Source organism: Typopeltis vanoorti, chromosome 1, assembly GCF_054136105.1.
Source record: "Typopeltis vanoorti isolate ZY-2024b chromosome 1, IOZ_Tvanoo_1.0, whole genome shotgun sequence".
Taxonomy (NCBI): Eukaryota; Metazoa; Arthropoda; class Arachnida; order Uropygi; family Thelyphonidae; genus Typopeltis; species Typopeltis vanoorti.
In genome coordinates this window covers 103,900,449-103,926,995 of record NC_143549.1, presented here as the reverse complement: position 1 = coordinate 103,926,995, position 26,547 = coordinate 103,900,449, and the positions used below count along the sequence as shown (strand labels likewise).

The following is a 26,547-nucleotide window of genomic DNA, read 5'->3' as shown; positions in this document are numbered from 1 at the left end:
TCATGTCATGACTGACCATTCATCTTATAGAATATAATATGGTGGAGTCACTAATTCAACATGATAAAGTAGCTTGTAACTCTACAACCATAAGATTGCAAACATGGGCGTATACAGAAATTCTTAAAGGGTGAGTCAAATTACTCCTGATAAAGAAACGCGAATGGAATAAAATGTATAATAAAAATAATCGGAAATAAAATGAAAAAAAAAAAAAACATTTAAGTAGAGAAAAGTGAAGCTGGGGAAGATGAAAAGAGGAAGACTGAGTAGAGAAGAAGAGAACGAAAAGACAGAAATTTGATAGAAGGAATAAGCACACAGGAAGCAGTAAAGAGAAGCAGCAGTACTGAAGGACTAGATGAAAAATATGATATAAAGAAACATATAAGAATATAAGAAAGCAGCAAAATGGGAAGCAAGTAAGTGAGATAAACGAAGACTGCTTGAAATGATTTGTGGTAATTTGAACAAGAAGGAAACGGATCTGTTTGGGAAAGTTTTCGGCAATTAGTTAGTCATTCACATGTGACGTCATTTTGAATCTGTATGATCACTGCCGTACCTCACTGGGTCATGGGAGTAAAGCCTTCGTCTAGGAAAAGTGGTAGGGTCGCAGATGCCCTTTCCAGAGAGAGTTAGTAGGACAATCACATATATCCATGCCCCTGGAAAGATTTGAATCAGCAGCCTCTTGGCTGGAAAGCGGAAACGCTAACCACTCGACCAACCAGGTTGACCTTTTCCGCCGTATAATGGTAAATAATGATAAAAATGGCAGCATCCTAATAGACGAGAAATACCTTAAGAATCTTATTTTTCTTCTTCTTTCACTCTGCCTTATCCCATGTTAAACGGGGTCGGCGCACCAATCTTTAACCTTCCTCTTCCAAGTTCCCCGGTCCAGAGCATCCTTCGGACTCCATCCTTTCTCCCTAAGATCCTCTGTCATCTTATCCCTCCACCTGAGCTTGGGCCTGCCTCTTTTCCTCCTTCCCTCCAACTCTATATACTCCACTCGTTTACCAACAAGAGAAATACTTTAAGAATACATTAAAATAAAAGTGAACACTTAAATGTGCCAAAAATCATGGAACATGAAGTGAAAGCGGCAGAGAAAACAGCAAGCAAATCTAATCACTTGAAGTTGTGAGATATTGAGGTGATAAAAATCCATGGTGGAATGGGGTGGGGGGTAGAACTGATAACAAAACGAATGTGATATTGAAGGAGAGAGAGACATACCATAAATACCAGAAATACAAGGAGTCAGTGAAAGAGTCTTATTGTACCAATTTATTAACAAAAAAGGAACGTACTGGAATGTTATAACTACAGTGGAATCAAGTTAACGAAATATTTATTGAAAAAATTGTGAAAGGACTATAAAGTAAAGATTGGCATCATGAGTATCAGGAAAAATAGAGTTTTTGATTTATGAAACGTAAAATTGAAGTAACATGCATGCTGAGGAAATTTCACAAAAGTTCGGTTCAAGTCGCGGAAAATAGAGTTATAATGCATTTCTAGATCTCGAAGAGGTTTATTACAGAGTGCCAAGGAATATGGTATTCCGTAACTATGACACATATGACAGAGAAAACCTACAATTCAAGAAAAGGTTGTAGTAAAAAGAAATAACAAAGAAAATAATAGATATGATTCAAGCAATGTAGGAAATTCCAAACGGAAAATACAAACATGTGTATTAACAGAATACTTTGCTATTAAGATAGAATTACATCAAGAGTTAACTCTGATCCCATTTCTCTTTAAAAAACACTACATTGAATTTTAAAAAAAAAAGGGAAGAGACATATTGGGATATGAGCGTGTTTTTTTTTTCTACATTGAATAAGATTGTTACATATGAAAATTATGGAGTGGCAAAAAAAAAAAATCTATATTTTTTTCCACGCATGAAAATTTTGAAATCATAGCACGTTAGCACCAGGGCAGACTAAAAGTTACATAATCTGGAAATCCTGCCCTATAGATCAAAAACACAGTCTTTTTGTAAGCCAATTCAGGCTTTCAATAAGAATCATTTACATATTTACATACATTCAAAAATATCTAAATAGTTATCACCATAACGGAATTTACATTTTTAACATATGCTACCCGCTCCTCAAACCAAACTGGATGTGAAAGAGTTAACAATCAATGTAGAAAATACTGAGGCAATGGAGAGCCAGAAGGAAGTAAAAGAAGTAGAAGTTAGAAACTAACATTTTTGTCAATTCTTCTCAAAAGGTTAGACGAGTATAGCTAATTTAGATAATCTAGAAGACGTGCTCCGAAGAGCAAACTTTTGCAAAATCAGTTCCGGTCTAAGTCCGCTTGCACTTGGCGATGAAATTCATTTACCACTTAAAGATATTCACAAGAATTCATGCCGTAGTGAGATTCGGGCCCATAGCCGGTTGATTTGAATTCCATCCAGAAAATAAAGAAAAGCAAAAATGGAATTCATTGTCTAGGGTTATGTGTGATAAAGTCACCATGAATCCAAAAAGAAAAATTATAATTTAAAAAAAAATTATAATTCCGACTTTATTATATGGAGGGGAAATATCGAATACTTTAGGAAAAGATGGAAACGAACGTGCAGAAGTGACAAAGGAAGTTACAAAAAAAGAAAACTCATTTTCGAAATAAGGATACTTGTTGCAGTAAAAGCCAGAATGTAGAGCACTAACCGAATCAGGGCAATCCAGCTAATATGTGAACTATAGAACCACTCGATCACATTCTAAAGTTTCTAAAGAGATTTTCATGACAATGTTTTGCCGAAATGGCCACCATCATTCCTTCTTTTCAGTTAAGCCTTTAAAAATACAAGCAGCTGTGGATCATTATCCATACAATCCAAGGAAAATTTAAAATTTTCCTTGGATTATGTTTAAATTCACAGACCCAATTTCTCTTCCTCCTCTTTCATTTCGTCTATCTCTGTTTTTTGGAACAGTTTTCTTACCACTTTTTTCCCCGAAGAACTACAACCTCCACCTGTTCTTGAAATACATCAACAGATTACCTCTTTCTCCTTAACTACTTGCTCATACAAGGTACTGATATACCATTATTAGTCCTGTAACCTCTCGTTTTGCAGTTGACATAAACAAATGTTTGTTTGATATGAAACAAAATCAGAAAAAGTGCAAGAGAAAGCGTCCAAGAAGGAAAGAGAGAGAGAGAGAGAGGGTATGATAGAATATATGAAGGAAGCGAAATACGGAAAAGAATGGAGAAGGTTTGAAAATTCACTTCTTCGATAATCAATTATTATCGTGCAAAGAATACATATATCCCTCTGGCTAGTTTTTATATTTTCAGAAGAAAAATAAATAAATTTCTGGTAGAAAAGAACTCTTCTACCTTCATATGAGATTGTCTAACGCATTTTCAGTTGAATATCTCTTATAAATGCTTTTAGTCCTAGACTGGATTCGAACCCGAGCATTTACAACCAGAGGTCGTTGGCACCATATATCACTATTGTATAGTATATTCACGGAAGGATTCAAGAGATCAAATATTTTCTCCCTTAACAAAGATGTGTATCTCTACCATATTTTGGTAAAATTTCTTGTTGTAATGAATTGTTATCGATATCAGCATAGATCGCTCTGAAACTATCACTATAAGCGAACGATTTTCATACAATTCACATCGAGTACGAGACCCGTTCAATCAATGAAGTATGGTCAAGTCAACGTCATGGGCCTGAATCATTCTCGAATGACATATCTTGTTAACAGAGTACAGTATTCTGCTGATCTGGGAAGATATGCTTGTGATGCCCTAAGCGGCTAGAATGTTTAACTAAGCTGCAACAATTAGCATTTCACCAATATCATCCTATCTTCATCGTATATCAATATTCTTCCCAAACCATTACTAATCTAGACGTTGCCATTGCCATTGCCGCCTACCACAGTGAATTGAGTCCATCAATTCGAGGTACTGTTGCACACTACTTGTAGTGCCATCTGCTTTGAATAACTAAAATTAGGATTAGTCATATCACGATTTTTTTTTTTTTTTGTATATTTTTCATATGTTCTGGTGACACTATTCTTTCAAGTATATCTGTAATGATTCCTTTAGCTGGCAAAAGTAGAATTCACTGAGGTTGTCTGCTGTGATACTTCAACCATCACAGGGTCCTAAGCGTTGTTCGTTTTGATATGCTGTCACTATTCCGCCGCCACTGGAATGATTGCAAGTTTTTATTAGCTTCCGTCGGGCTTTCACTTCACCCTTGTCTTCATCCATAGGCTTATTAGAATGGGTGTTTTCTGGTGGAGAGATAATTCTAGGAAATCTGCTGACACCGTTGTGCGTGAACTTCCCTTCAGGACAGTACTTTTCCTGATGCTTGTACCGGCACGTCTGGCGCCGACTATTATACTGCCCCTCAAAGTCAAGTCACTTAGGTTCGCGCTATTGGCCCGTTATCACGTTGAATTGCTTATATGCTATCCGTGCCGGCCTGTTTTATAATAGTATGGAACAGCCAAGTGACTATTAAATGACGTAAGGGTGGATTCCATGAATGATGGAGACTTAAATAATAAACTGGCCGCTCAGTGTACGTAAAATAATTTTTCGAAATGGGGAGAAAATAAAAGATAAATATTGTGTAAATCTTCCGTCATTAGAAGAATGTATTTCCGTATCAAACTATTTATTTATTAGAAAACAGTTTATATTTGCATCATATCAAAATTTACTTAAAATTGGAAGAATAAAAATATTTATCGTGAGTTTTCTAATTCTATTAATTATGAAAGTATATTTCTAAAAATAGAAAACAGAAAATAAATTCTTCCGAAAAAATTAACTATACACTTGAATTTAAAATATTACTAAAAACAGAATCACCAAATAAACTGCCTTCATAATGCGATACATGATTCCTTTTAGTTTGGAAAGAATGTGATTCAAATCCTGTATAGGAAGCAAGCAACATTTCTGAAGGTTTTCAACTTAATATCAGTTATCCAGTCTCACAAGGAAGTAGCAGATTTTTCCCTTCCGAAAGTTTGGGTTTCCCCTTCGGAAAACACACAAAAATAGTCAGACGTTTAATGACATTGTAAGATATACACTATTCTGTGAATGCATTTTTTTTTTTTTTTTTTTTTTTTGGATGTACAGCTTAACGGGAAGAAATCACGTGGTACGGCAAGGTATAAACGCAAGGACACTCGTACTTTTGTACAATATTGAAAATGGGGCGGCACTTGGAAGTGTCCAACTCTCAGTGAGGTGTCGTCGTATGAGGAATGACACACTTCATTAAATTAAAAAGGAAAAAAAAGTAAGGTAAACTGTAGCGCACATCTTTTTCTTTATTTAGAAAGAAAAAAAAATGACATATGAAAGTGGAGGATGTAAGAAAAACACTTCAAAAACGATTAAAAAATTTATATACCAATATAATCTGCTGGGCTAACGAAAATGGCTGTCAGTTTAATGTTAGTAAGTGTAAAGTTATGCACTTTGATTAGAGTTCCAGCGGCATATTATATTAGCGGGGTTATGCTACAAGAAACTGAAGAGGCAAGGGATCTTGGTGTATTGATGGATAAGAATTTAAAGTTCAAAGGTCACATAGCAAAAGTTGCAAATACAACTCAGAGGATAACTGCTACGTTGAAGCGAACCTTGACATGTAAGAATAAGGTAGTAATTTTGCATCTTTATAAGGCTTTGATAAGACCACACTTGGATTACTATGCGCAGATTTGGTCTCCCGGGTTCAAAACGGGATAAAGAAGCTGTGGAAAGGGTGCAAAGAAGAGTTACAAAGATTATATCCGGATTATGGGATTTAGATTATGAGGACAGATTGCGAGTATGTGAATTACAGACTCTGGTTAACAGGAGAAAGAGGGGTGATATGATAGAGGTCTATAAACTTTTAAATGGGTGTTATAGCATTTCAACTGATGAAATTTTTCGTTATATGGAAGGCGGGGAGAGAACACGGCGCATCCATGGAAGTTAAGGTTGTTCTCAGTTAAGAAAGGGTTAAGAGCTAGGTTTTTCTCCCAGAGAGCAGTGAGTGAGTGGAATAATTTGCCCTTACGGGTGGTGAGTGCATCTGGTGTGAATGAATTCAAGAGTCGGTATGATAGCTGGGTTGGGTAATTTACAGCCTCCCTCGATGAGTCCTTGACTCCCTAGAAGTCTCAGATAATAATAATAATAATAATAATAATTTTGATTATGAAGAAACATGGACAAAATAAAGAAAAGTCGAAAGGAATAATTTGACCTCAAGATCTGAAGCAAGAAGATCTAAAAAAGGTCCACTAAATAAGTAATTCGTTTTTTTTTTTATGAATTCTTATCTGATCTCATCTATATCTTCCTTTCTGTATTTAAGCTGAATGATCGACCTGTTAAGGCCTGGTAGCTTCTTATAAAACTAATTTTGTGTCGATAGAAAAGTTAATCTCATCTTCATAATCTGCTTCGTCAGTCAGTATCAGGCTGATGTTCTCGAGTCTTCTGTTTATTAATCAGAAGGGAGGAGAAAAGAAACCGCTACCTCTGTTATGAGATCGACTCGATTTTGATTGAAAAACCGAGAAACCCAAGTCATCTTTCTACAAAAAAAGCATCGCTACTACGAGGACTAAATTTTGTAAATTATCATGAATTTTTTTTATCATTATTATTTTTTTATCATTGTGTGTGTGTGTGTGTGTGTGTGTGTGTGTGTGTGTGTGTGTGTGTGTGTGTGTGTGTGTGTGTGTGTGTGTGTGTGTGTGTGTGTGTGTGTGTGTGTGTGTTTAAGTAACAGTAACATAAAAAATTCGTTTACTCTGTACTTCTACTGCAAACATTTTCATGCCCAGTCAGCATCATCATTAGTATTGTTTTGTCGTTTTTTATGGTTCTTCTGACCAGTTCGTTTGTTTGTTTCACCAGATTCTTCGCTTTCTAGACAAGATTCGAAGTCAGCTCTTTCCAAAGGGCATTCGTGCTATAATTTAGAATAGCGTTTACTAAAATTTATTACTCTAAGAACTTTTGTTTTAACTTTAGCGACTTTTGATTCTAAATGTATCTTGTAAGAATAAGATCAAAACCACGAAAGCTTATTAAAACCAAAAGAATAACATATCTTCTGCTTTTATAAATTTGTTTCAGGTAAAATAAAAACTACCGGTCAAAAAAAGTTAACATCTGTAGGTAGTAAAATTTCCTCACGTAAACCCCTGAAGTATTTTAAATCCCTTAAAAGGATTGACAAACCAGTTTTGGAATCACCGATTTAGATGCACTGTACGTAACCTTCAGAAACATCCTATTTATAATGCAAACAGTGAGATTGACAAACTAAAATTTCATAATTGACAGAGTTTATATAAGTAACAAAATTTATTCATCACAGTCTACTCGAAGACATATCTTCTTCATAGAGATCGTATACCTGTCATGCAAGTAACTCGAGACAAGAACGAAAAGCAATAATGGTTGACATATGATGGGCTTCCTGCAGAGTTAACTGTTTCTAGTATCAGACAATATATATAGTTTTTATAAGCATGGTGGGTTATTTGGGAAACACAATATTGTACTCCGGTTACCTTTTGAAATATGAAGATAAGACCATTCAATTTTGATGTTCTCTTAGTTAAATCATTCGTATTATTCTGATTTCATTCATAAAGAATAATGGGTTTATACCTATTATTTATTTAAAACTGTATCTGAGTGGGTAACTAGAAAACATTTGGACAATGCCGTGACATGAGTGCAATTATTCATCCTGTAATCTATTAACGTAATTCCAAAACTACATTTTTAGATATTGCATAGCAATTATAGAGATAAATGAGTCTCAAATCAAATTAGATTTAAAATGTGCGTGGTGTCTATCGTTGTTCGACGTATAATGCTACTAGCTACTAAGGGCGCAAAAAAAAAAAAAAAAAAAAAAAAAAAATTAAAATAATAATAATAAAATAAATAAAGTTGTATAAAAAAAGCACCCAGTAATGTTTTTAAATAGCAGGTATCAAATCGGTTCCCCCCCCCCTAATAACTGTCCTGGCGCGCGATTTATTTATCATGTTTCAAAGAGTATGTATTCCCAACGTTATGCATCCAGTATCTAGAAAACTGCTTGATAAAATTAACTGATTTTCATTTCGCTTAAAAACTCCTCCCTGCTTTTTTTTATCGATATCAAACAAGCAAAATTGTCTAAGTATTAACAAAGCAACCTTGCTGAGACAATACCTTCATTAATATACGGAAACTTGAAACACTGAGATGTTTTTTCGATATCTAATTGCTTAGATTACAATTTTACTAGCACAGAAGAGTAAAAAAAAAAAAAAGTTTCAGTTATTTCCTATCAACTAAAATAATAGGGTAGGGTGAACACTGTATACATTGAACAAACATGGTTTCATTAAAGTCCTTATAGCTTCGAACGTCTACACGAGCATTCGATGAGGATTAGATCGATAAAATTATGCGGTAGACAGGCTAAGTTAGTGAAGTAAGTCAAGTGACAGGAAGCAGCCCGGAGCAAGTTATCGCACTGGTAGACGTTGCTATCCATCTAGGTCAATAAAGAATTAATTATTTTCAAGCTATTATATACGCCAACACTTGGCTTCTAAAATTGGCTTCCACTTATGACTTTCAATATTCATTAGATTCAAATTCTGAAATTAATTTTATCAATAGATTATTATTTTTCATGATTAATCTGTAAACAGAAATAGTGTTGGCCTCACTAGCTGAGTAGATAGTTTCCGCTCAGCGAATCAACAGGTTACAGGTTCAAATCCAGTGTGACGTGGATGTTTGCGAATGTCTTAAAAAATAAACATAAAATATGTTTCGTAACTTCCGAAATAAAAACATCAGTATCATTTGTTCAGAATAAAACTGATCGAATCAACCGAACGTTATCATAAATCATACATAGTGTGAAATCAAAAATAGTCAAACTGTATAAATGTCTTTATAAATTAACTTTACGGCTTACACATGTAGCAAAAAAAATGAATTAGAATTTTATTTAAAAACGCGAACATATCAAATCCAACGTTACGTGGATTTCGTCAGGCAGAGAGAACATCAACTACATTCAAAAGATGAATCACAATAATGAGTCATAATTCATGCGTATATTTGCTCGTGTCTCGGTCGCAGCTGAAGCCCCTCCCCCCCCCCAAAAAAAAAATGTGTACACAATTAAATATGCAATCAGTATTTACAAAATAGTGAGAACTAAGTACTAACGAAGCAACTAAGGGCTGCAGTTTAGATGTGGCTACTTGAATATTATTTTTTTTTAATAACGAATGTTATTTTACTGCTGTTATAGCAATGTACATATTTCAAATAAGGGTAAATTTAACAGTTAAAACAATAATGTAAATTCCCCTCTGAAAGTCGTAAGAATCATAAAAAAATCTTTTTTTTTTTTTCCCCACCATCTTTTTTTTTTTTTTTTTTTTTTTTTTAATATTGCTCACCTCCTAGGTAGGATTTGAACAATCTCTCCACCTCAATACTTATTTTTTTCGCAAGGTCACAAAAGCAATCTAATTAAGACATCCATTATTACTTAACGTTTTCGTCTTTTGGGAGGGCATGCTCAAAGTTCGTTATACTATAGGCAAGTCTGTGACGGAAGGGAATTCAAAAATGTCAAAAATATTATTACGTAATTTATTAAGCCCATACCAGAAGTTTTTTTTTTCTTTCATATATTTAAATCAAAGGATCTTGGTGAAATTGATTAAAATTATTCAGTGTAAATAATTGTCTGTTTCAAGAGCTGTACAAATGAAAACAGATCAGAAAGATAAAGCACACTTTCGATCTGGAATCCGAAAAATAACAGCTTGATGATGCGTTGTCGCGATGCGAGAGTTTGTCTCACAAGCAAATGGTCATGGATGCAACGATAAGTCCAATGCAAGCTCTTATACTGATGAAATTAAACTGTTAAATTTCAATTAAAATAAAATGAAACTGTTATACCGAATCAAAAGGTATCAAAATCATTCTTCGTCATATGATAAACCTCATTGACTACAGAGAAGCAAAATATGCAAATTTTGAATTCACATAAAATATTTTATAAAATTACTCGGGAGTGAAACACTATGATAACAATAAAAAGCACTGTGTGGCAGACTTTATTTCAACATAGGCGAGTGCATGCCGCGTGAGCCTTCTTCAGTACACATCAATTTTCAACATAGTTGCCGAAGGCTGTATATTTGTGGGAATCGCTGAGTGCAGGATCAGAATTATGCGGTGGGTGTTGCTGGACCTCCCATTTGTAACCGCTAGCATGTGCTGTTGGCATTATGTGCGGCACGAAATTATCATGCAACATGATAATACCTTCATGCAGCAAACCCAAGATATTTGCGACTATTGATTACCAGTAATTGATCCAGTGCTACAGTAGCATTTGGTACGAGGGACAAACCGAAGAATTGACCCCAGGGGACAACATAATGGAGCCACAAAAAGGAAAAAAGAATCAAAATTTATGTTGAACACGAAACAAACCAGAAAGAAAAATATTTAAAATGACAATGATAATTGCATCGCATTGTAAGAAGATGAATTTTATGTTGTTCTTTCAGTTTAGTTGCGCGTTTTCTTAGCAAATAGTTAGGAATTCTTTTCGAGCCTAGCAATTTTAGGCCATCGAAAACGAAAAGCATATTAAATAAACTATAATCAAACCATCATAAATTCCATCGCTGAGCAGAAAACCCACAATTTTTTTTTTTTTTTTTTGCTAAATAGAAAAAAAAATCTTATTCCTTATACATTTTTTTTTTGCGTAAAGTACAAAAATAATTCTTCTTTTAAAAAATAAAGTTACACGAAACAAGGGCAGCAAAAGTTTGTTTCTATCCATCTCAGATTTTTCTATATCCGATTCTGGTTGGCACTCCATTAAATACTGTTGCCATGATCTTCTTCGCTAATGGCGACTTTTTTTTTAACAGGAGAATACATCAGGAAGGGGAGGAGAGAGAGAGAGAGAGAGAGAGAGAGAGAGAGAGAGTCTCATCCACAGAACTTTGTGAATCCGTGAGTTGTTTCCCTACCCAGACAGTGAGATGTTAATCTTTTGAGTGATCACTCAAACTGTCTATTCCAATTAAAGCATTTGTGCATCAAACATTATCATCAATGGAGGCCGTTGTTGGATTCCAAGTTCAAATTACTCATCTTGAACATCTAGTATTCTGCAGAAATGCATCGAATCCATTCTTGTTTCAGTGACTGGACATTTGAGACATACAGGTCTACCAAATGGCAATGACTTCTGTCGATAGGATACTGCTAACACGCAACAATTGATGCTCGCCTTATGTATGACCATGTTTTTTTATCGTCCAGCCACCTTGCAACTGATGGTAAACGGCAGAAGAAATCCACGTAATGCCATCTGATGGTGGAATGAACTCACAAACCATACAAACACTCGCTTTTGCTTATTCGAATGCCAACCGAATGATGTTTTAAAATCAGGTGATTTTAAAACATCTTTCGTTCAATAAAGCTCCCCCCCCCATCATAATGTTAGTGTGACAAACAGGATCTGAACAAAGTTAGAACTACGAATTATCTACCATAAAGATACACACTGCAGCAGATTCTACTCCAGTCGGAAATAGATAGATGAAATCGAAGGAGTCACGATAGTCTATGAAGTAATGCAGTAATGCAAAACATTCAATTCTACAAAGTCGGACAGCATTTTTGATTCCATAGAAACGAAAAAGAAAAAAAAAAATACGCAAATAAGTGAGGTTCCAAAAGGCAGCATAATCACAGAATTAATTAATCATTGACGAAGAACAGTAACCGCATTGATTTTCACAGGAAAGAGTAGAATGTGTGTGTGTGTGTGTGTGTGTGTGTGTGTGTGTGTGTGTGTGACGCATTTATTCACTTAAACAACATCTGGTTCTTTTGAATAATATATTAAATAGAGGTCTGGAGTCGAAGTTGCCCAATCTGTTGTCTCAACACACATTTTCTAATAGCGCAACTACATTAAAACACCGTGTGGAAACCAATCGCCATCCACTGTTACTTCAGCTTTAACTGACCAAACAAACGCTTCCTCCCCTCTTCCTCTATACTTCGTTATTATCTGGAGCGATCTTCGTTCATTTATATTCTCTGAAAATGACAACCACATATATTTGAATGGAACGATAAAAAATTAGCTTTTTCGTCCCCAACGTTTAGCATATCAATGATAGTAGAGTAACATATGCCCAACAAACATGCCTATTTAAAATTATCGTAAAAAATAGAATTGATTTTTTAGCATTTTCCAGTGGCAGCACTGTAATAATAATAATAATTTCTTTGTTACTAGTTCGTAAACAGACCTGACGAAGCGATATTAAATACAATGATTTTCCATTTCCTTTGTTTAAATTTATATTTCTAAGAATATATGGAACAACTAGAATCCCTCTATGAATAGGAACTAAAAAAATAAAAGTCCTGTTTTGTAGAGATCTGGACTTCGTTAATGAAACTGTATACGAAACTACCTAAGGATTTGAATATGAAACATTGTCAGTAAACAATCAACTGTGTGATTACTTCGGTAATCGACTTAATCATAGATGAAAGTAAAATATCCAAATGGCTGTGTAAATATTTTAATACGATATTGCACTCAATTTCATGCATGACGTTTTCAACCGTGTTACTTGATTATTTACTCCAAGGATAACTTTTATAATATGGGATAGTACGCGAAATGTTGACGCATTTGTTATGTGAAATAAACCGTTTGATGAATGTTGTTGAAACTGCGAGGTTAGATGCAAGGTTTCCGGGAGATTATTTGTTTACATATCATCTAACAACTGCGATGCAAAGCTACTAAATGCTTGGCAATGGACATCCTCACTCCTAACAGGCACGCAATTTATAATTCTACGTTTTTTGTTGCCGTTGTTGAAAACCAAAAGTGTTATAAGTGTACTTTAGGAGGAAAAATGGTACTTTATGGTACAGAATGAATCGGTGCAAGAGTTACGGGCTAGTATAACTGTTTGAATAGTTTATATGAAGGTGAAACACGTTTGAGTCGTTCTATGATCAGTCAAATAAGCAAGGTTGTCAACCAGACAAACTTTGTTCCACATGAACTGAGATTAGATTTTAAACGGATTTCATAATGACAGAAACGCACGGATATGTTAAACGTGAGAGATTATAAAATTAATCATGTGAAGATTAAACTGAATAACGTCCATTTTTGTTTGAATGAAGTTGTCAACTCATAGAATATTCGATTTTGGGCTATGCAATAATCACGCTATGAACAAGTTCTGATGTCAAGTTACATGAGTTGACCTGTTAAATTGGGGTTTCATCTTGCTATTCTTTCCAATATAATTTTCAGATGCGCCTGCAACCAAAACATATTGTAAAATCATTTTATGCCGCAATTTATTTCAATTAATCTGTCTACTATATAGAATATAGTATATGTCTAGTATAGTATAGAATATAGTATAATATATACTATATGGAATCAACGCTTTATTGCAACATGTAATAATAATAAGTATTATCATAAAAATATTTCTACTTATTCTTCAACATTTAGCATATAACTAACACCGTTTCAATCTTCTCCAAACCCTAAAAACTACTAAGGATCACATAATTAATGAGAGCATCTCTCTCTCTCTCTCTCTTTCACACACAGCTGCAAATGTGTGTGTGAATTTCATCGCAACTCATATGAAAAAAAAAATTACGAAATAAATTAACAGCACAAAAACACTGTAAAATTTTTTCATTTGCACAATTTCGAAAGTCCACGTCGGTTATTATTTTTCACTACAAAATATTTAAAGAATTTTTCTTCGAAGTGGTCAATAATTTGCATTCAAGTAACTTCCTATATTGATGGAAGTTTTTCTACTTGGTTATACTATAAATTAAAGATACCAAGAAATGATATACTTGGTTTAATCTTTTATCCAAGTATAAGCAAACAAAGTTTGCGCCTGAAGTATTTTCAGGACTGGGGCAACTCGTACATAGAAGCTAATGACTTCACATCACTTGCCTTAGTATCCCATAATGCAAAGCACATATCCTTACGGACATGTATAATGCTATGCATTATGGGAAGGTTATTACCCAGACCCGTTTCGACCTTTATTGAGGTCTCATCAGTGGGAGCCAGACGCAGAAGGTTGAAGCAATGTAGAAGTCATATTTTCATATACGAGTAGCCAAAAGGATGTGCTCTGCATTATGGGATACTAAGGCAAGTGATAAAGTCATTAGCTTCTTTATACGAGTTGCCCAGTCCTAAAAATACTTCAGGCGCAAACTTTGTTTGCTTATACTTGGATAAAAGATTAAGCCAAGTATATCATTTCTTGGTATCTTTAATTTATTTTCTTATATTGATATTATCATTAATTACTCTCTAATTTTTCAATATTTGAAACACCGAAGTAACACAAGTGCATACAAATACCACGTACTATCAAGTACTTATGAAGATGATCCCTTGTCGCTACTGCATCTGTGATCTTTCACTATCAATATCATTAATATTAAATTAATACATTATTGGCAAGGTTTGTTTACGCATGTAGCCTAATGTGACGCATAATTTTACGCGTGAGATTCGAATCTGCTGTATGTAACACACACACACACACACACACACACACACACACACACACACACACACACACACACACACACACACACACACACATTTATACGAGTTATAAGAGAAACTGTTGGCTTAGCTGCTAGATCACAGATATGAACTGGCTAACTCTTTTTTTTTTTTTTTTTGATATCTGATCAACATACGAAAGGCCACAAGATCTAGCACATTAGTGCCTTCTGTGAGCAAGAGGAATAGAAGAAAGGAGAAGTCTGTTCACATTTTGCTTGAACAGCTGAGGGTTGTATAATCTTTGGGGGAAGGCAGAGTGGGGGGGGACTGTCCCAAAGGACAGAAGTAGGTAGAATGAAAGAGATGGCAGTGAAGTTGGTTCGGTGAGTTTCAAGATGGACAGTAAAAGGGTGTTGGTTAGCAGGGGCTCTTGTTTCAATGATTTTGGAGGAAAATGGAGGAATAATAGTGGCCAATTCAGCAGAGCACTGGCCGTGGAAGTACCTTTAGAAGAGGCACAAGGCAGAAACTGAACGTCTGTGCGAATTGAAGTGGGTACCTGAGAGAGGGATCATTAATTGGCCGGATTGCTCTCTTTTGGATAGAATCGAGCAATCTTAAAATTGATTTTGGTGCTCCACCCCAAATATGGGAGCAATATTCCATGGCTAGGCGGATTTGGGCTTTGGATAGAGTTAGCAGCTGAGAAGGTGTGAAGTAGCGTTGTCTAGTGCGAAAAAGTACACCGAGTTTTTTTGGCGGCTGCAGAAGCTATAGTTGAAATATGGTTATGCCAGGAAAGATCGTAGATGCCAGTGAGTCCAAGTGGAGAAATCTAATCGTGTTTGGATATCTGATCAGAAGTTCAAAATTCAAAAAGCAAAACTTGTGTTAACTAATTGTTCTTGTAATATCCACTGAAAAGCGTTTTCGAACTAAATGAATCAATGATTTTGAAATTAGAAGCATAAAATTATTCCTAATGTCGCCTATGCCAAATTATGTTTAAAAAAATAGTAAATAGGCAATTAAAAACGTTTTTAAATTTCAAAGTCGACAGTTGGGAACGTTTTTAACCCAGAAATAAATAAAAATAAACAAAAATACTTCAAGGAAAGAGAATATTGAATACTGAAAAACAAATACGTACATATTGAGCAAGAAATAACTCATGTACCTGCCCGTTCTCTCTCTCTCTCTCTCTCTCTCTCTCTCTCTCTCTCTCTATATATATATATATATATATATATATATATATATATATATATATATATATATATATATATATATATATATATATATATATATATATATATATATATATATATATATATATATATATATATATATATATATATATATATATATATATATATATATATATATATATAGAGAGAGAGAGAGAGAGAGAGAGAGAGAGAGAGAGAGAACGAGCCTCCGTTAAATGCCACTACAGTGAATAAGATCAATATGTAATCCAGTAACCTGAAAATACCTGCAACTGTTTAATTTACCACCAGCTTAACATTGTGTTATTCAGTACTGTTTCTATTCAATTTCGTGGTGTCATGTTTTTTTCCCTTTTTTTTTTTTTTATATGTGAATCCGTTACAACATATTTCATTCATCTACATTCTCCTGTATGGTTACTCAATTCTTCCTGGTTGTATGAACACGAAAGGCTGGTTTCTATGGCCATTTCCCGGAATGGCCATAGAAACCAGCCGAGAGAATGAATGGACATATTCAACTCTCAGCTTTCAGAGAAAAATTAATAATCTAAAAAAGTACTCGACAGCATTTTATAAAGTAGACAACCCAGTAATAAAGCGCTTCAGAATTTCTTAACAAGCCAAAGTGTTTATATTTTAATGATGTGATGACGTGGAATACAGGAATGCAAGATATTCACCCATAGAAACCGATTAAACACCTTCTAAGGACTCTAAACATTCTATATAGCAGAATTTCTGCGACTACCTATTTTAGGCAATAAATTCATTGCCACTAAAGACTAACTGTCCCGACTCATAATGCAGCAAATAGAACTAGATACATTTCACTTACTCTAATCGCATCTGTTTCGCTGTGGTGCCACACATTTTAGCTCACTGTTTTGCCTCTTTCATTAATTAATCGCTCTCGTATCCTAATTTATGCTTCAATAATTTGAAAATGACCCAGCAGGAGGAACTGACACAGCTAGCATCCTTCCGTTCTATGCTTCAGCACTTGCGTCAGAAATATCGATGCGTTCAAACGTAAAACTATGTAAATTAGAACAGGACAAAGGAAGAAAACCCCTACGGTATAGGTTAATAAAAGTATGGCACGGTTGACTGAAAATCACAAGGTCATCATGAAACGAATTGTTTTCGGAGGTGGGCGTGTGTGTGTGTGTGTAGGTGAGATGGTTAAAACGGAAAGAGAAATCAGATATTGCAAATGAGAATTGGCACAGAATCGGTTAATGATGCATGACCCGACAACGCCCCACGTGTATTTGCATGATACAGACCATCATAACATCTAAATGGTTCCTAAGTTGCATTACAAAACCAATGTATAAGGACAAATACCAGGAAATGGTTGCAAATATGTTGATGATAAACAGTAAAATGTGACATCCTCTTCGAATTCAGTTTTTCCTTAAAAATTCAGGATCTCTTGTTTAAGTTATCATCCATCAAATAACAATACCTGAAAACTGGAATGTACTGTTGATATTTATAGTTATAAGGTCATTGGATGGATCATCGAACAGATATTTATGGTCTTGTTTCTTTTTGACCTCACCTGGATGTGTTTTATAGGACAACGAATATTGACTACCTTTGTTTTTGTTCGGTTGGATTATTGTATCCTGGTATCGTGTTTATGCAAGGCCATTAACAATGGAGAACAATAGATGCTTTTGACCGCCACCACTTAATCGGACAAGGGAGAGAGAGAGAGAGAGAGAGAGAGAGAGAGACTAGACCTTGGTAGAACAATTGTTAAAGTTGGCTTATTTCGTCTACCTCAGTGATTAACCTTGGTAATATCTTTATTAATTATACCTCTTGATGAGTGAATTTCTAAAATAGATGATTAACTAAGGGAATTTGAAAGAATTAAAAGAAAGAAGCAATAAGTAAAAGAGCACGTTCTACATTAAGGCCCTTCCGTTCTTCCGAGAACTCATTCTTAGTACACGGCGAGTGCCATGCTCCACTTATTCAAAAGTGGTAACTCAATTACTTCTCTTGAATTCCACTTTTTCTTTTGAATATTTCCTTTGGAGCTACACGTTTTGTCCTTTGGGATCACGGTCTTTGTTTCGACTCTGCTTCCAATCACGTCTTAAAAAACTCTAATTCTAATAATCTGTTGTACGCATGAGAACAATTCACTAAATGAATGTAGCGTGTCGGTATTAGAATTTTGCTTTCTGGGTGAGCAAAGAAGAGACAGACTCCAAAAGTGAATTAGGGTTGGTAATCTAATGACCTCTGGAAATGGAAATTTGCTTGTTAGTTTAATGGGAATCATTCGAGAGTGTTCGTTTTATGTTACTATTAATTCCTTCATCTAGAATGTTGTTTCGTTTTACAGAGAGGGTCGGGGAGGGATCTTTGTAAAATCATTCCAGTAGTTAGAATTCTAATTAGTAGAAAATCAGGAAGCTGATTATACAATGTAAATAAGATTGTCAAACTAAAAGTCAACAAAAAAAATTCTCAAGATATTTTGACATTATTCATCGAGAGAAAGATCGGAAACAAAATGCGGAAACAACTTCATGCATTGCACTCGTAGATCTATGCGAGAATTCATTTACATATATAATAACTCGTCCTTTCTTGAATATTTGAATAAAATATGACTAGTAATATTCGCCATTGCCTCATTATCCAGTAATAGGTTCTATAACGTTTCATGTATGGAATTACTATGTAGACTTAAAAAAAAAATTGATATTGTTATTCTATCCCCATTTCTGCTTAAACACTTCAAATAAAAAAAAAAGAGCTGAGTACCGCGAAGTAAGAGCCAGACCCGCTCCCCACTCTTTTTTTTTTTTTTTTCCTTTTTTCTACACTGCCTTCTTTTCAGGTCATTTCCAGACTCGTGAGATTTTACAAGTTATGATGTGTAGAGTGCCTTTGTGATGCCGAAATATAAAAGTGACGGAAACTGCTTGTGAGAAAAATGATCTTGTTGGGGAAATCAAGCGCCTTTCAGCTGGTCAAGAGAACGTGAAAGAGAAACAAAAAAAAAAAAATATAACGAAAGACACAGTAAAAGGCAGTTAAGTTGACTCAGAAACCGGTAGAAAACAATTTACCTAACAACCCGGAACTGTGTTCAACAGGTTTAAAAAAACTTAAGAAATTTTAAAATATCGCGGTTGTATGATTTCTCAGAAAAACGGCATGCTTATAATCTAAACGAACAACAAGCAGAATTGCGAAGACTCAACAAGTCCCCCCACACACACACCAACTCTATACACAAAAGGTCACAAAACTCCTCTGGTAACGAGGTTCTAGAAAACCTAGGGCTGTATTCATTAGAAAAATAGTACAGGGAGGTTGTTCCAAAGAACAGAGGTCAACGTAATGGATCAACTTCAGGAAAAGTTGTTTCAATAAGTTTGGAATTGAACTGTATCTAGATGTTGACAAGCAACTGCTTGTGTTCTTACATGGTTAGAGAAAAGAAGAGGAATAGGGGTGATGATGTGATGGCCAGTTCAGTGGAGAAGCCATGAAAGTACCTATTTAAAAAATAAAAAATAAAAAGCACTGTGTTTAAACACAACATCTGTAAGAAAGTGATTTGGGGGAGTTTGTGAGAGAAGGATCATACAACGGACAGTCACAAAGGACACGAGAGAGAGAGAGGGCCACAAGATAGCACCTTGCTAAGGAAGCCTCAATGCCAAGCATGATCAGAAATATCAAGAACAACTAAGTGAGTTGTTCTTGGTGATCTTACTAAAGTTGTAATGTTGAAACTAAATCAAAAGATGGACCTCGGAATCCTCAATAAATAAGAGACAAGTTCTGATTACATATCTCAATAATAAGAGAAAATGAAACAATATAACAGTAGCAATCAATAGATACTCTAAAGTAAAATAAATTACTTATTTTGAAGGAAAAAATTTATTAAGTTCTAATTAATTACTTAAATCCATGAAGTAATGATAGCTCCAATTTCCAAATATTTATATTTTGAAATATGGATATTCCAAATCGGAATTAAGATTTTAATTTCAACTACTAAAATATCATAGTTGTTTATGCCTTCATTGAGAAAGGTACACCTCCATATTGCAGTCGGAAAAACATATGACATTCCGCTGGGAGGGCCTAGATTCTCAACAGCATGCAAGACCATTTTATGGAGATTTTCAGGCTAAAGGTTAGTTTAGCCAGTCTTATAACAAGATATTGCCTTCTGAAAACATACAGAAACAAAAACTGTGGTATTATTATTATTTTATATGAATAACATCCGTGAAAAGTTCTAAACCTGTTGTACATTTAAGTATAATAGAAACCTATTATGTTTACAATCTTTCATGAGTGGGCTAGAAAATCCAAAAATCCTGTTAAAGAAATCAAATATGGAAATTTTCCAAGCCATTTCAGACTTTGAATAAACTGAGATAGAGAGCAATAACAGCTTAAAAACATTCAGGAATCTGCAAGTTGGAGAGTAGACGAATTATTCATTCAGTTAACAGGCAAAAAGAGAAAGGGGAAAAAAAAAAAAAAAACTGCCGAAACCCGGGATCGAACCAGGGGCCTTTAGATCTTCAGTCTAACGCTCTCCCAACTGAGCTATTTCGGCGGCTGCTCTAAAGCTATCGTTGTTGTAGTATGTATTGGCTAATGTGCATATTTACATATATATTGAATTTATACTTCATTAAATTTGCATATTTCTCCATTCTTTTCATGAGAAAAACTAATTGAGAATGCCGTCTAAACCTTTATGCCTTTTTAAGGCATTGTACTTGTTATTCAAAAATTAAAAGAAGTTGCTCTAGATCTTAAATTTGTCTCATTTTTTCCTTACAAAAAAAATCTGGTATAATTAAAAAAAAAAGAAAAAAGTTGTTTTATTTCCTCTTGTGACAACCTAAGACATCGCGATAAACTACAGAATACGAAGAGTACTGTATAAGTTCACAGAAACTTATTAAAGATCTGAGCATCGTTAAATTATACTTTGTAGAAAATATATATGAAAGACGACAGTTCAAACGAAAATAAATAGAAGAAATGAATGAAGAGGAAGATAAATTAGTTCGATAAATAAAAATAAGTAAATATGGACGCCCGAATGCATGATAGATAGTTGCTACATGTGCTTTAATAGACTCCAAAGGAAATAGCGTAGTTCTTAAATGCTGTATCGCATGAGCAAGAACAATGAAAATACCTACCCCCACCTTCCCCCACCCAAATGTCCCCCACCCCCACCCCCTCCTTCCCTTCTCACCACGGTGAGGTATCTCGCTCAATCGAAGCATAGCAGACTTCTGCATTGCAAAGAGGAGTGGCCCAAGACAGCAAATCGCGCATACAGAAAAGCAAGTTAAAATAGTAGAATACTCTAAGGATTTTTATACAATTATATCAAAATCATTCGTAAATAGTCAGTTACTCTGTTTTAATTAAAGTGCAGATTCAATTATTTTCAAAGTTAGGCCAATTATCTGGAAATATGAAAAACCACTTTGTTCATAATTAAGATAATTCACTAAAAATATATTTTTAAGAATCAAAGTTTCCATTACATCTAAACTTAAGTCGTATTCAGTTTTTTTTTTTTAGATACGGTAATAAAAGCATTAGTTTTATTATGTATTATAAATTAAGCAAACAGTAAGAAAAATAGGTAATTATTGTCATTGATATTTTAAACTGATGAAATGAATGTTATAAGCGAAAAATTAAAGTAAATTATATAATAAGCAATAGCTAAAAATAATTCAGTATTTTGTCGTTTACCTCTCTTCTGAATATTATACAAAAGATACGATAAATTGTAATATATATAGAAAGTCTGCATGTTTTATAAATCGTTTGGTATTTCGTTTGGAATGTGAAATAATTGATTTCATTTACATTTGAAATGAATGCATACAATCACATTTTGATAGCAGAACGTTTCTTTTAAAATACAGATTTATAGATGGTAAAGAACTAATTTTAAAAAAATTTTCAAAAAATAAAAAGGGATTTTAAATAATCAATATTATAGAATTAATTATAGCAATAAGTAATCATTATTCAGGATGAATCAAATGAAGAATCTAACAAAAAATCGTGTTAATAGTTTGGTACTTTGGTTTATCTAAAACTAACTTTATACTTCGTATTTATTATTCCTTATGGGAATGTCATAGTCTTCTGAAACAGCTTTTCTATAGTAACTGATACACATACACACACTTATTAGAAATAAGTCCGTAAACAAACCGAATAATTCCAATATCCATTGAGTTTTAAATACGATGAAATGTAGTTATAAAACTCGTAACAATTGTAAGAATGGTTGTAATTTTTGACTTAAAAACAGACTGAAGTGTTTTTAAATGTTATTTTTGAAACTTTCAGAAGTATTCAAAACATTTTGAGAGATTTCTTGAAAAAATACATCGCTTTTGCCTATGTATCCTTTAACGTAATAATAAATCAATTCTGTAATACGAGAAAAGAAAGAGGGGATTGGAACTCTAAGTCTATATTTGAACTATGGATATGCTGAAACTAAAAAGTCTAAAAACAAAGCTTCCTAAAAGCTCGCGTAGCTATGAAGGTTGGAGTATGAAGTCGAGTAGGAAATCGAGTATGAAGATACTCGATCGGATCACCCGTTTGCTCTCTGACAACAGAATAATTCAACCAAGTGGTTTCCCCCCCCCCCCATATCTAAGCAAGTATTGTGAAAATTGTTGGCATTTGTGAATTTTCACTTAAGTTTTGTGAAGTGAAAATAAGGCCTAAAATTAATCAATTTACACAATCATAACTATTTAAAAAAAGCAGAAGAAAAGGGCTAATTAAATAGGATAATCGGTGACTAAATTAGTGGAAACATTGTGCATATTTAAATAAAAGTAGATTATATACAAGAAACAGAAATATTGGAATGTATTCAAATTAATTAATATGCAAGATGCTTTTTGTCATAACTTATTACATGAATTAGAGTTTAAAAGGCATGACATTATATGAAATGCAAACAAAACTTTTTCTGATATATATATATATATATATATATATATATATATATATATGACGATCAAATAGAATTTGAACTTAACACATTTTTGGAATTCAACCTTACTGTTATTTGCAATGTTTCCGATCGAAGCCATGATTCATATAATGAACTGTAGCCGGTGTTCTTGTGTAGTACATTTGTAATTTATTTATATAGCGGCAAAAAGTCTATGTTTGGTAATCCAATTATTATTATAATCAACTGACGTTGTTTTCTTTATATGTCATCTTTATTTGCGTGTATGGAAATTCTACAGAGTAAATTCAACACCCTAGCATAACTACTAAATTTGAAAATAACAAGAATAAAGGGTGACAAAATTATACACATTTCTGAAATAAATTTTATGTTTTTCCCTTGGATTTATAGGTACGGTAAGATTTTTTTTTTTTTTTTTTTTTAGTCCGTTGTTCCCTGACTGGAGCATGAGATCCAAGGTCGTCTATCAGACTTAAGTTCCCCCAACCTCTTCACCCCTCGTTGGCGGTCCACAGTAGAGGCAGGTGAGAACGGCTGCCTGAATACCCTTGGGGGTTATTTCCCTCTCGCTCCAACCGACAGTACTCTCTCACCGTAAGAACTGAGGTAGACAGGTTAGCATGAAGCAAAGAGAAAGGTCTGGCTTCGCAAATTATATACGAAATCATGAACCGTATATGTGTGTGTAAGAGCGCTTGCGTAAATGTAGATCTGACAGAAGTCTGTTTTTTAAGTATAACGCTTCAGAAAGGAAAAAAAAAAAAAAAACTTAACGACACACCAGGTAGCAGTTGACAGAATTGCCGGCAGGATATTTCTCACTCCTTTCACCTTTACTCTTGTTATCTAAATCAAAAGTTTTGTAAATAAAAGACATCATAATAGATCCGCTTTATCCGCTGTCTTCCAACCTGATAAAGAACTTCACAGATACATTTATACTCAATGTACTTAGAGATAACCCAACCTATGTTTTATACTTTGTTCTTGTTACATAGTAGGCAACCACACACACACACACACACACACACACACACACACACACACACACACACACACACACGTGTTTATATAGATCTATCTCAAGGTTCTCAATATTAATATTAATTCCCAAAAACACCATAGGATCTCACAATCTCTCAAAACCCACTTTTTTTTTTTTTTTTGCTGACATACAGCAGTTATCGTTAGTGTCAAGTTAAAGGCGACATGCAACTTACCTTACGCCAGAGACGATCGAAGTACTTCACGTGACTTCATTCAACCCTACCATACGGAAGAGTTACTACTAAACCCCTTCCAATAACCCAGACAACCAGAAGAGTTAAAAAAACTACACTACACATTACCAGGTAAGTATGTTTAAATGAAGGTATAGTAAGTATCCTAGAAACACACACATACAGCCTTTCGTCCCAGATCCGAATCGAGCCTCTCTTACCTTGCTGTTAGTCAGGTCCACCACCAACCAGGTAAGCAGCACGACCTCTTGTTCGTCGCTGCCGAGCCCGTCGCCGTGTAGGCCCGCCGTCACCACATACACCACCACCAGGTACCTGGACGCCATACCGACAGATAGACAGACAGAAAGAGAAAACTAAACCCCTCCCCAAGTGATACCTGGACCAAGATACCCGCCACTACAACCCGAAACGAAGCGGAATCGGAGACTGCTGCTACTTCACTCCCTCCACCGGCGTAGTAATGACATGCGACGATGCATACATACACACACAGACAAGAGAGATACACACACATACATACGCGCGCGCGCACGCACACATACACACATACATACACTCACAACACAGGCCTATTTGGATAGCATCAACGAGACGCCCGGCTTCATCGGGCCGGCAACTTGCCATTGGCCAACACACCTGAAAACGTGGCACCTCTGTATGCGTGCGCAGGTACGTCCCTGGAGCTACAGGTAGTTGCGGCGTCACTCGCTTATCTTGTTGGGCAGAGGCGCAACTCGCGAGCCCCGCGGCGTTCGGAGTCAGAGCCCACATAAAAAGTCAGGAACGAAAGCCGGTTCAACAGGTTCTCGTCTAGGTCCGGTGGCTGGGAAAAGAAGGTGGGCGCCACAAGGACTCAAGCCAAGCACTGACCCCACCACCCGGATAGGACTGGTCATTGGACTCCTAATATCTCCATCTGGTGTAGGTCAAGCGAGAATATACTGTCTTTGACGTTTTGTTTCATCAAATGTGAATAAAATTCTTTATTGTGTCGAAGGGTTCACTTTTATCATCCAATCCATATACGATTGTGAAGCGAGCGGTGCATGAACTGAGTTTAAGCAATTCGTTAACTTTAATGAGAGGACTTAATTAATGCTAATTACCTTTCACTCTTCTTAGCTAGTTGTTTGCAAAATACTCCAGGAAGCGAATGTTTACAAACACACCAAATTTGAATTGCAAATATTGCTTTATTTTCTTTTTGTAACCGTAAAAAATTAAAAAAAAAATTTTTAAGTCCAAGTGATACACCATTTAGATAAATACAAAGCTCGAAGTATCTGATAAAATAAGGAAACTATTCCGCATAACAAACACAATTCACATTTTCATACAAAAGTACGTGTTTCAAAGCGAAAATGTTGTGCCAATCAGCAGACGACAAATATTCTGCCAGACCATCTGTCACGAGATTGCCTTTACATCATAATGATACTTGTGTTGCGCTGAATGCATTTCATTAAAACTGAAGCCAAACGTGTTGATGAAACAGCTAAAAACTAGTTTATTTTAAAAAAAAAATTTTAAAAAAAGAGGAAGGATAACCTGGCAGGAATGTAATTTTTTTTCTTCTGGTTACCTATACTGTTATTTTTCTTCCTAAGTGTCGCTGTACCTGTAATGCGCTAATATTTTTAACAAGTGTGCATTAAATACATTTAAATAATTAATGTTATTGTAAAATATTTTCTATGATTGATTATAGCACGAAATGGAAAACAAATTCACAGTTGCTATTTATTATTTAGATTGAAAGATATTATTTATTAACATGTTCAATAACTTAATTTATCCTTTCTAAAAGATTGTTTTATTCTTTTTTCAGATGTCTAGGTTTAACGCCCTCTATTTACAGCGTATATTCTTTATAATTTTATTAGCGAAGATAAAAATGATATCCTAACTGATCATAAAAGTAGGTTTGTGAAGAGGGCGCTGCACCTGTAGTGACTAAACAGAAATGGACATGAATCTGTTCACATAAAGCGACAGGTAGATATTGTATAAATGGTACCAGCATCTTTAATCTCTTTTTTTTTTTTTTGCTTTTTTTTAGAAAAAGAAATTTTAAAAACGGAAACAAAATTGTTTTATGCAGCGCAAAATTATTGCGGTCATATAATTTAAAAATCAGTACAGTATATAACAAGAAAGCTGAGTAACTCATGGATCATATTTGAGCATTTATTCTTCTATGCATAGAGCTTATAATTAATATGCTGGACGATTTCCGAGTTTCATCCAACAGTGACCATGACCCACATCACATGCATTCACATAGGATAATACAAGCTATGAATTCGATTATTCCAACAAGACTGCTTCATCAATCATTAC

The 26,547-nt window shown here is 34.6% G+C and overlaps 1 protein-coding gene and 1 non-coding gene across 2 annotated transcripts in view; both read right to left on the bottom strand.

Moving 5' to 3' along the window:
- fus (epithelial splicing regulatory protein fusilli) overlaps positions 1 to 24,808 on the bottom strand; it is a 123,479-nt gene extending 98,671 nt beyond the window's left edge. Inside the window, exon 1 of the mRNA XM_090392436.1 lies at positions 24,405 to 24,808. Within this exon, the coding sequence (XP_090248562.1) occupies positions 24,405 to 24,530 (126 nt within the window). The 5' untranslated portion in view covers positions 24,531 to 24,808. The remainder of the gene's footprint in view (positions 1 to 24,404) is intronic.
- Positions 20,467 to 20,539, bottom strand: TRNAF-GAA (transfer RNA phenylalanine (anticodon GAA)). The gene has a single exon. It is a non-coding gene; the product is annotated as a tRNA-Phe (tRNA).
- Positions 24,809 to 26,547: the final 1,739 nt, after the last annotated feature.